We start from the raw sequence: 11843 nt of genomic DNA, 5'->3' as shown, positions 1-11843 counted from the left end.
AGTTTATTTCTGAATTATATTTTTGGATGACGACGCCAAAAATTAAAACCTATAACCCAACCTGAAGATGCACGCACCTTCACATTTGGGTAAGCGATGTACAAATAACTTTATATAAATCATATGTGAAGCATACTTGTTAAACATTTTTCACAGGTAACTGTTAAGCATCAGTAGTCCAAACATAATAAAGATATAAATAATGTCAAAATGAGTCAATATTTCCCAATATTCTCTGTGTATATTGACTTTTTTTAAATTATGAGTTTTGCAACTTTTGTGTGGATAACTGAAACAAGCTCATGCAACCAGTTTCTGAAGCATTGTTGAGTTTGTTTGTTAATAACATGACAGAGCAGTTTGAATGTCTAAAGACTACTGAGAAGTCCTCTGAGGCTCAGAAACAGCCAAGTCTTGTCAGGAGAGAATACTGAAAAACTCAGCAAGAGAGAGAGAGAGAAAGGAAAAAGACCAGAACTGATTCATTCATGTACAGTTCCAAAATTAATGCAGCATGACATGATCATTTGAATTATCACATTGTGTATAAAATATTTACTTATTAACTGTAGTTAAAGTTTTATAAACACTGCTGACCTTTTATGTCTTCTTCCCCATGTATATGACAGGATAATCATGTGCCAGACTGTGCAGTGTACACAATGTGGGCAAGTCCCGCTGTGATGAAAGCTCAAAGGACAGTCATAAAGTGTGAGTTCACACGCAGTCTTACCATCAACAGAGCCATTTACAAGATGTTTTGTCTGCTCAACTGTAGATCTGTTTCATTTTGGGAAAATAATGTTAAATGTTAAACATTGATAAGAATTTAGAAGACAATTGACTCACTATACACATGATTTTAAGAAAACAGTAATGATAGAACATAGGTATTTTTCTTTTTTTTTGGGGGGGGGGGTCCTGTGTTTGGTCACTTATAATAACTGAAGTATGAGGAAGAAGAACATATCAAGGAAACAAGGCATGGGGGCGTCAAGGAAGCAGTGCAGTGAGGCGTGATGGGAATATTTCTAAATAAATCTTTAAAATCAAAATGAAGTCTGTGAGACTCAGTCTGAGTTATTTTAAGGTGTATAAGAGAAAAATGTCAATTTGACTGATGGAATCAATGTAAAGGTACAAATGGTGTGCTTTTTTTTAACAAGGCGTTTGAACTGTCTCTGCTTTTGCATTTTGTAACATGTTATTTATCTCACTGATAATGCTAACATGTTGTATTGTTGGTATATGGTTTTGCATTTTCGGTCCAAATGATAATCATAGATGGTACGTCTGTTTATAGATTTACATGACAAAGAGAAGTTTTCTGCGCAAAGCAACCAAAGCCTGCCTTTCTCCTCGTCCTTTGCTAATAAATATTTCTGATACTGTAATAAAATTGGGTCTCTGATGTTTTCTTGTCTTGTTTGTTCATGTATTGTGGCCTAGTTTTGCTTTGAAGGACAGATAATTTGCATACATGTGAGGCTGTTCTCTTACTGGTGTTCAAAGGCCATAAAAAAACAACAAGTCATCCATAAACCCGGGGCAGAGGCGAAGCTAAGAGTTTGAGAGTGTGCGTGAATGAAGAGATACACAGAGAGAGAGAGTGCTGTTTTTCTTTCAGATAAAGCTTCATTATGTCGTTCTATGAGTCTAAGATTAAGAAACTGCTTCCTAAGGTAAGATTGTTTCAAAAGACCATACCAAACAGAAAAAAAAATTTTGACTAACTTTTATTCTTTACAGAATTGTTTTCATTATTTGCTTTTATCTTTTTGCTGTGAAGACATACCTGCGTAAGCAAGTGGCTCAGGAAATAAACTCTGCACTGACTCACTTCAAATTTCTTGTGCCAGTGATGGACAAATACGGTAAAATCAAAATGACCTGAACTAATCTAACATGTGGAACGTTTGAACTAGGAACGACAAAACATTCATTCTTTAATGTTTTACAGTTTACAACGATGGGACCTCAAAGGACCTGATGAGTCTAACTGGAACCATTCCAGTCAAGTTCCAAGGTAACAATGACTTTATGTACTGAGACCATGTCGGAAAAAAAGGTCTTATTTGACTGGAAGCTTTTGAGTATGTTTACATAAAAAAAAAAAGGAAGTAACACATTAAATTTATAATCTCTGAAATGTATAAGTGTGTGATTAAAAAGAAACATATTTCCTCCTGTTTTTACACAAGACAAGATCTTCAACATCCCAGTTTGCCTTTGGCTTGAAGAAAGCTACCCCCAAACTGCCCCCATCTGCTACATCAGACCCACACGGGAGATGATTTTGGTCAGAGGGAAGTTTGTGTCCAGCAATGGTGAAGTGACGCTGCCTTACCTTGAGGAGTGGAAAAGTGTAAGACTTGAAATATTATTGTCTATTCCTGCATATGGCGGCATGTTAAAGTAAGTCTTGTTGCGATTTTTCCGACCACGTTTCATTTTTGTGTTGTTTTCTCTACACCTCTCAGGGTAAATGTGACCTTGTGAGCCTCCTGCAGGTGATGTGTGTCGTATTTGGAGACTCTCCCCCTGTATACATGCAGCAATATCCAGAGCCCGAGCAGGTCTCTTGTAAGTAACACTCCCACAGGCAATAAGCCAGCCTTCATGTAGTTTCCAAACATTATATGTTTTGAAACTACATATAAACCATATATTATATATATGGTGGATATGGATATTTATCTGATAATCATATCTCTGAGTTTCACTGCCAAGGATCAATAAAGTTCTCTAATCTAATATCTAGGCCACACGTGATGAAAAATGTAGGTTATACCCTTGTAAATCTAGTGCTAAAGATATCTCTCCTCTGTCAACATGTTTTTGAATCTGTTATGAGTGACAACCTTCATTGATAAGAAACATAAAAATGAATATTTATTTGTATTTTTTAGGTTGGATGCAGTTCCAGAGACAAACACAGGTGCTGTCAAATTCCGATGGAAGCATGTATCTACGTTTGCCAGGAGAAGACGGTCAACCATTCCAACAAGAACATGAAACAACCTGTTAGTCTACAGCGGAATTTTACAAATTATTTACTACTGTGTTCGCTGCCTGTGATTTTCTGTTGTATCCTGTGCATAGTGTCAGATGGTATACATTGATAAATGTATGTGTCATTAATAACTCTGTATTTTAAAACTCAAAATGATTTCAAATGTTAAATGTCAAGTATATAAAAACATATTGATTGTTTTTCAGTATTTAAGAAATGCATGTTTTTTTAAAAAATGTTTTTCATTGAATATAACGGATTCCACGTTTGACTGCCTGTAAATTAATTGACCTGAAAGACAAAAATGACTTTTGGATTTTTGACCAGTGAAAATATAAGTTATTAATTTGAAGAACTCACACCCAGCTAATGCTCTAAAAAAGAACCTTGACAAAAGAAGTGAACAGCTGTGTGTTGTTCTGTGTGTATGCTACAACAAAAAATATAATATTATATTGTTCGCTGAGCTCTTGTGAAAGTGTCTGCTTAATTCCAATTTTTTTCTTGTTCTAGCATAATCATTGAAAAGGTGTTTTGTGCTATTACAAGAAAATATTTGAAGTTCTGATCATTTTCTAATAGGCTATGGGAGGGAAATAAATCATGGGATGTCGACATAATTATTAGATAATGTTCGATCCTATCTATTCTTTAATTGTTAATGAGATGGCTTAATAAACATCTACACAGTTTAAAAACTCCTTCTGTAGCATACCCTGAGGGGGATGTAATGAAGTAAGTGCCAGAATTGGTAACTAAACATAAGAAGATAACTGTTGATTCAACACTTTAGCCCCAGTCTACTCACTTACTGCACACCTTTTAGTATAGGCTACACCTTTCAAATCAAAAACACTTTTGATGTAGCCCGTTATTTAAGTTCAAATACAGTTCAAGGCCATAACTTTGAAATAAGTTCAAAGTTATGGCCTATTTTTATGAGAACCCCCAAAAGGTAAAGTAGAGAATGTTCAGTGCAGAGTGATATTTATAGACAAATAAATGACTGAACTGTACTGCAGGCCATACTTTAAACTATAGCAAGTCACATATAGTCTTGTCATGAACCTATAACACTGTCATGGTTCAATATATATCAACATGTTGATATGCCTATCTTTTTAAGCACACAATGCAGACATCAATATAATGGTTTACGAGGGAAATGATCATATTTATCTATAAATAGTTAAATAATTAAAGAATTAAGCAGCAGACAAACATTAGGATTATTCAAATAAATTGGTTTAAAAGTAAATGTCGTTCATATGAATTTGATAAACTTATAGAGACTCTGAAGATAAGTAATTTCTTTCTAGAAAAAAAAAAAACTAGGTTCACCGAAGAGAACGAACCCAGGTCACTCACACCCATGCTCACACTCACACCCATAGATATATAAAAACTATATATATATATCTATGCTCACACCTCTCTGACACGTCATATTCAGACCGGAAGCTGTCAGGTAAAATACCGGAAATTCCTGCCGTCAACCAGCAAATATTTGTTTTTTGGTCTCTTTTAACAGCTACTGATTATCTTTTTGGGGTGTTTTCAATTTTAAGTGAGTTGGTGATTATAGTCGTGGGTAAACAAAAACAAACCCCGTACTGGACTGGAGTGTTTCATAGACTGTGTTGTAGTCGGCCCTAGGTTGGGCTAGCATTAGCCTAGCATTCACTGTGCTAGCTGTCCTGCTAGCAAGTTTTTAGCTTTTGTTAGGTGTCACTACAGTTGGCATTAAAGTCAGCTGTTCACGCTTTAACTTAATAATAGAAACACATTTCTATAAACCAAAACCATGGCTGTTGTCAACGAAGGAGGCCTGAAGAAAATGCTGAAGGTAAGCTCACTATTCATCACTTTCGGTAACGTTAGCATGCTAGCTAATATAAGCGATACCAAACATGAACACAAGCAAGTTAAATGTTCCTGAAAAATCTAATTCCTGTTTAACAACAATTTCTCCTCCTGTTAGTCAGGTCAGATGGTTCATTTAAATAAATACGCATCCATCAGCAAAAGTAATCCGTTTAGCTCAGATCCAGCCTTAGCATAACCAGATATTTAATAAGTTATCTTACAAATCTTCAGAAATATTTCTGTTTTCTTCAAATGTGACTTTGACTGAAGAAATACAACTGCATTGATTATTTAGTTTAGTATAATGTGTTAGTTTCTCCGTATAAAAGGACTAACAAACGTGTGTTATTGTTGAGGCTGAATGTGTTTTAATACTGTTTTTGAAAGTCATCGTGTTGTTGAAGTAAACACCTGACGGAGATGTACGATGTAGATTTGGAAAGTTGGAGATGGTAAACAATTCTATGTTGAAATATTTTCTGATCATAATTGACACTTTATTGATCAGGAACAAATGCTCCCTGAACATTGTTTGTTAAAGCAGAATCTGTACATTTCTCTATCAAACCTTTGAGTTCATCAAACCAATATCATAGTAAATGACTGGGCTGTATATATATATATATTTGTTTAGCTTATTCTAAAAGTGTTATTGACATATAAGAGATGGTTTCAAAGGTTTGATTTTAATAAACATTCATGATATTTTTGTCCTCTTTGTCCAGCAATACAAATACAAAGAAATGACTGTTCGGGAGATAACCAATGTCATCTCCCAGTACAAGGACTTGAAGCCTGTTATGGATGCGTATGGTAAAAGGAATCATCATTTTCACTGTTTGGTCTGAGATATGTTTTATATTTATTATCTCATGAAAAGGTATATTCCAATTGTTTTTACTTTTTGAATTTCAGTGTTTAATGATGGGTCCACGAGAGACCTGATGAGCCTAACAGGAACTGTGCCAGTGAGCTACAGAGGTAAGTTCTCTAGAACAATAAGCATGATATTGTTCTGATGTGTAACCACGGCGACTGGGCGATGGAAAGGTAAATGTCAGCTTCTGTCTAGTCTAGCGTACTTACAAGCTAACTCTTCCTCTCTCTATAGTTGTGTCCTGAATATAGATTGAGCTAGTTCTTTTGTAAATGACTTTACATGAAACTTGTCACTGGTAGGGTTAAGTAACATACAGATCTCTGTGTGTGGTAACATGTAGAGAGAATCTAAACATCTAAAAAGCATTTTAGATTGAATGTTTATCTGCAAATAAACTATTGTTTTACTCGTTGACTATGACTTGCAGATTTTTCTCTCCTGTTCTTGCTTCTTAGCTTCAACATACAGCTACAGAACATATTACCACGAGCCTAAAGCCAAACCTTAAGAGAGAGTGTGTGTGTGTGTGTGTGTGTGTGTGTGTGTGTGTGTGTGTGTGTGTGTGTGTGTGTGTGTGTGTGTGTGTGTGTGTGTGTGTGTGTGTGTGTGTGTGTGTGTGTGTGTGTGTGTGTGTGTGTGTGTGTGTGTGTGTGTGTGTGTGTTTGCAGGCAATGTCTACAACATCCCAGTTTGTCTGTGGTTGCTGGACACGTATCCCTACAACCCTCCCATATGTTTTGTCAAACCTACCAGTGCCATGATGATCAAAACTGGCAAACACATCGACGCCAACGGCAAAATCTACCTGCCTTATCTACATGAGTGGAAGCATGTAAGTGTAATGCAATTCCCTTAATTTTATTGTTGTTATAAACTGTTTATTTTGGCCATGACAACAGTGAAATGTGCAACATTGATTATTATGATAAATGCATTATAACTGTTTGACTTATTCAGATATAAAAGATTTTAACTACGACTGCAGCGTCCATAGGAAATGAGAAATATAGACACCTGTAGTTCTCTGAAATGTTATTTTGTGCAGAATGGAGAGGTAAAGGTGGCAACAAACTGCCCTTAGCTAATATTTAAACAGTGACGTCTGTGGGTCATTTGAAATAGCAGTCTTTATTTGTTTGCTTGGTTGATAAAATGTGCCCCTCCCTGTTTCTCTTGTAGCCTCAGTCAGACTTGTACGGTCTGATTCAGGTGATGATTGTGGTGTTTGGAGAGGAGCCTCCCGTGTTTTCTCGTCCCACCACACAAGCCCCATACCAAGCCTTCCAAGCTGCTGGACCCCCGAACCGTGAGTGACCGTTTGGTTGTTGGTGAACAATCTAATCGTCCACAGCAGCAGATTTCTTTCAGGGCTATGCATGCCTTTATTTAGAGATGGGACAGTGGATAGATGGAAGTCATACCAAAAAAAAGGAGCCACAGGTCAGAAACCTGGACAGCCTGCTGATAGGACCTCCGCAAATGACTCACTAACCACCAGGAACCTCTTTCAGAATGCCGCTATAGTTCTGGCTGATGTTAACATTTCATCAATACATTGAGATTGTGGAGAATTGAGTTTTCCTCTTACTCTGTTGCTCCCATAGCTCTCATCCTCCCAGACACGAGTATTCTGCCTTGTCTCTGCTTCCTCTCTACTTGTGTTGAACCCTCAAACGACATAGTGCACTTTTAAAGACACGATGACAGCTATTATTAATCTTCCAAGGGAAATTCAGTTTTCTTTGGTTCAAACGTGTTGATGAAATTAAAGTGAAACTTTTTTTTTAGCCATTTGTAATAGAGTAATTAAAATGGTAAATTTGGTGTGAAAAACTCAGAAATTTTAATTTAAAGCCATATCACCCATCCTTACGTCTTTGTACTTTCATACCAATTCCACTTTGGCGTAATATTGGTTTCCCAGTTTGTGGTTGCATTGCATAATGCAACGTGTAAAGAAACACACACACACACATTCAGACGTGCACTCAAACAATCAGCGCTCTTCTCCCCCGCTGGCTCTGCCACCTTACAGTGATCCTGCTCCATAACTCTGTTATAGATACGTAAATTGTGTCAACATCGGACCTCATACCGGTATTAGAATGGTCCCAACTCTTAATATTACACCCCATTTTAAGAGATGCAGTTGTGTCCTCAAACACCAGATGGAGCTCAGACACCATAACGTCAAAGTAAATATGTCTATGTGGGAATGGATGGGGAGAATACTGTATGTCCTCAAATCTAATTGTTTCCCCGTCTCTCTCTGTACTTTAGCTTCATACATGCCTGGAATGCCTGCCGTCTCACCATACGGTCCAAATGCTAATCCAGGGTAAGATGTTTCACAAAGCAGGTCCCAGACCTTTCCCTCAGCTGAAGCACATTTACATTTCCTGTTTGTTTTAGTCATTTCTTCTTTAGCAGCTCATCACACAGAAGCCAGTAAAACACGACACAACTGGTTGAGTCAAAGACGGGTCAGAATTTTGTTTCAAATGGACAACGTGAAGGATTTGTTCATTCATGGGCATTTAACTATTTACAGAGGCTATCCAGGATACCAATACCCAGGAGGAAACTCTTACCCAGCCACTGCTGGACCAGCACACTATCCCGGACAGACTCCTGTTTCCACAGTGGGTATGTATTACACTCACAGCCAGCGGGCCTCTTTCTCATGGCTACATTTGAAAGTTTTGTACTTTTAAATGGAATATTTAACGATTCCCTTTCTCCAAGTTAAGCTTGATTCACTTCTAAATATACAGCAGATTTCCTCTTTTCCCTGGTCTTTAGTGAACCCTGATATTAGACGACTGACCTTTTGACTCAGACTCCCCCGACCTTCTGTGTGACTTCTGTGGCGCGCTGAGCTGCCACTGAAAGGTCGTTCGTGTAACTAGAGTGGGGAGCATTAAAGGCCAAAGGGTAAGATGGACCTGAAGAGTCGTCCCCACCTCTCCAGCGCTCTCCCACACAGCGCTATATTTAAGATGGAAACAGTAACTGCACACAAAGACCCACCTCGGATCAGGGGAGCTTTCTGCTCTCCCAGCTTCACGCACCAGGGGGGAAGAAGCAGCATGCAGGGGGAGCTTCTGATGTCTCCTATATTTAGTAAAGAGGAGAAAATGCGGGTTTAGCAAGAGACTACTCGCGCCCTTTTTTTTTTTTCTCCCGCATGATAGACAGAACAGTTCCATATGATCCAGATGAAAGCTGTGGCTGGAGGCCTCGTCTTTCATGCGTTTTAAGTCCTAAACATTAAACTGTATATCAGGAAGGTGTACGGGGGAACAACTACACATTTGCCACAACTGTGGACTTGTGATCAAGTTTTCTGCTGTTCCTTGACTCACATCCCTCCTCTTCCTCTTCAGGCCAGAGCAGGGATGGCACCATCGGCGAAGACACGATCCGCGCATCTCTGATTTCTGCTGTGAGTGACAAGCTTCGCTGGAGGATGAAGGAGGAGATGGACAGAGCTCAGGCGGAGCTGGACGCCCTGAAGAGAACGGAGGAGGACTTGAAGAAAGGCCATCAGAAACTGGAGGAGATGGTTTCAAGACTGGACCAGGAAGTGGTGAGAGACCCTGTCGCTGTATTTGTTCTGTCCTCTTCATTTATTTATTTAGTCATTTTGGTCGATGGTGATGCGGTCGTTGTGTTTGTCGACACTAGGCCGAGGTTGACAGGAACATCGAGCTGCTGAAGAGAAAAGACGAGGAGCTCAGCGAGGCCTTGGAGAAGATGGAAAACCAATCGGAGAACAATGATATCGACGATGTCATCGTACCCACAGCCCCGCTCTACAAACAGATCCTGAACCTTTACGCCGAAGAAAACGCGATCGAGGACACCATCTTTTACCTGGGAGAGGCGCTCCGCAGGGGCGTCATAGACCTGGAGGTTTTTCTAAAGGTGACCACGTCAACGCCACCGTCCTTCATGCACAACATGAAGCACACAGTGAAACAGTTTTACTCCCTACAGACGACGTTATCTCATTGGCTGTTATTCTCTTTTGTTGCAGCACGTACGTCTGCAGTCCAGGAAGCAGTTCCAGCTTCGAGCTCTCATGCAGAAAGCCCGCAAGACAGCCGGCCTTAGTGACCTCTACTGACCTCGACTGACGACCTCAAAATATGAAAATCTTCATCTTCTCTTCCTCCTCTTTAACTCCCTTTTTTAAAAATACTTTCTATTACAAAGAGCTGCCCATCTTTTTAATGTCTTTAGACGGCGAGCTGAACAGGGAATCAGTAAATATGCAACATTTAAAACGAGTCTCGTTTAGTGGACTGTGCGGCCACAAGGACATCTTTGTCTCCTGATCTGACAAACACTCTTTTACAATTATTATGCTTCACCTGAAATGACCCATTAGTAAGACATGACTCCATTACTTCGACCACATCGCGAAGCAGGTACTGTGATGACACCCAAAACGTTGTTAGTGCACATGCCATGTTGCTAAAAGTCAGGTTGGATGCTGTTCTGTGTGGCTCTTGGTTATTGTGTCAACCTGCGAATGTTTGGTTGCAGGTCGGCCCACAGGTTCCGTTGGCTACCTGTTGTCCAAACAAAGTTATCTGGCTAGTAAGCACAAATCGTTCGGGGCTAGTAGAGAGGGGGCTTTGTAGAGAGGCCCCACGTGTCCATCCCCCTGTTATAATGAAAAGGTTTATTTATCAGGGCAACCTCACAGGTCAGATGTTAATCGGCCCTGGAGTCAGAGTGGTGAGGAACATAGACCTGAACTGTGTTTCTTCATCTTATTAAAGTCTGTTAATAAGCTTTATTTTGGATCTCCACCGACACACGTCATGACTACTGTCTCTTTCTCTGTTCTGTTTGTTTCATGACAGCATAGTGAGCGAGCCCCACCCTCCAGTCTGACCACATTTACCAGTCAATCATGTACAGCCGAGGTTTACTCTGTAGTGTCTCTGATTAAGGTGGACAGCAGTTATGCTTTATTCTAAGGTATAATAGAACATTTCACGTGTTTCTTTTCTGTTCCTCGTGCTGTCCTCTCATTCTGAGTCCCAAACGTATGGAAAAAGTGATGAATACAGACGGGGTAGTTGAGGGTACAAACGCATCAAGAACTATTGTACTAATCAAAAAGCTAACTCGTGAAGTTTGCAAACAGGTCTCATTTAAATTAGCCTTTTTACTAAATGCACTTTGAATTGTATGATAGATTATCGTTATTTGTCTTGTTTCCACGTCAACCATAGACCACCTGTTCTTTTATATATCTGTAGATTTATGTAAATCAGAACAAATAAAAGTCTGATTGAATGGCTCATCTCGTCATTTCATTGGTTAATATTTCTGTTACAGCCTAAGTGTCTGTGAATGATCTCACATTAACTCGTATTTGTATGCAGATGCTGTATTCCTTTACAAAAATGTGTTTAGAGAAAATCTAGTGACCACACTGATGTCCTCCTAAAAACAAACATCCACTCAGCCACGTGATGACCTGAAGTCGTGCTGTTTGTATGCGTCAACAGAGCAGCTGCTCTGTTGACACATACAAACAGCGTTTTGTTAGGATGACAAACACAGGAAAGGACGAAGAACAGATTTTTTTTGCCCACTATCCTGGCAGATTTATTTGATATTACAGCAAATAAAATCCAATATCCAGCTGCCATGACAGGTACAGATCTTCAGTGAGTCCAGTGAGTTAATAGACCTCTTTTACGGTTGTAACAATACATAAATAGATCTCCAAAGTATTAACAGTTATAAATAATACTATCATGAACTCTTGATGTTTACAAAGTCAAGTCAAATAAATACAAAATCTATGAAGGGTATTTAGGGTGCACAAACAAAAAAAAGGATTTTGACCTTCTACCGTGATAATCTGATTGGTCATACGTGTAGCCGACTCTTTCCCATTAGTTTTCTGTAGTTCTTTAAACTTTTTTACTGTAAATGGTTTATTTCAATCAGTGCACTTGTGGTTAGGATGTTTTTAAAGGCTTCAAGGCCATCCTGTAGACGCAGCATTGCTCTGCTCATATGATAAGGTACTTTGCTATCACAGGATGATGGCCTCGT

The 11843-nt window shown here is 39.0% G+C and overlaps 2 protein-coding genes across 3 annotated transcripts; both read left to right on the top strand.

The window, feature by feature from the left end:
• The first annotated feature begins 1585 nt into the window (after positions 1–1585).
• Positions 1586–3151, top strand: LOC306825652 (tumor susceptibility gene 101 protein). 2 transcript variants are annotated; one of them, XM_079346533.1, is made up of 6 exons: positions 1586–1682; positions 1790–1874; positions 1961–2026; positions 2202–2365; positions 2481–2583; positions 2910–3151. In XM_079346533.1, exons 1-6 carry the CDS (start codon positions 1641–1643, stop codon positions 3026–3028), a joined length of 579 nt encoding a protein of 192 aa, XP_079202659.1. In that variant the 5' UTR covers positions 1586–1640; the 3' UTR covers positions 3029–3151. The 2 variants fall into 2 exon arrangements, with proteins under 2 accessions (XP_079202659.1, XP_079202658.1); XM_079346532.1 differs by having other exon boundaries at positions 1593–1682; positions 1750–1874.
• Positions 3152–4443: 1292 nt separating this feature from the next.
• On the top strand, positions 4444–11072 carry tsg101a (tumor susceptibility 101a). The gene is made up of 10 exons (XM_079345512.1): positions 4444–4859; positions 5605–5692; positions 5795–5860; positions 6428–6591; positions 6939–7065; positions 8040–8097; positions 8311–8405; positions 9146–9348; positions 9447–9686; positions 9799–11072. The coding sequence occupies exons 1-10, from the start codon at positions 4818–4820 to the stop codon at positions 9886–9888; spliced, it is 1173 nt and encodes a 390-aa protein (XP_079201638.1). The 5' UTR covers positions 4444–4817; the 3' UTR covers positions 9889–11072.
• Positions 11073–11843: the final 771 nt, after the last annotated feature.

This window comes from Symphodus melops (genome assembly GCF_947650265.1).
Source record: "Symphodus melops genome assembly, chromosome: 6".
Lineage (NCBI taxonomy): Eukaryota > Metazoa > Chordata > Actinopteri > Labriformes > Labridae > Symphodus > Symphodus melops.
This window is presented reverse-complemented; position numbering and strand designations above follow the sequence as displayed.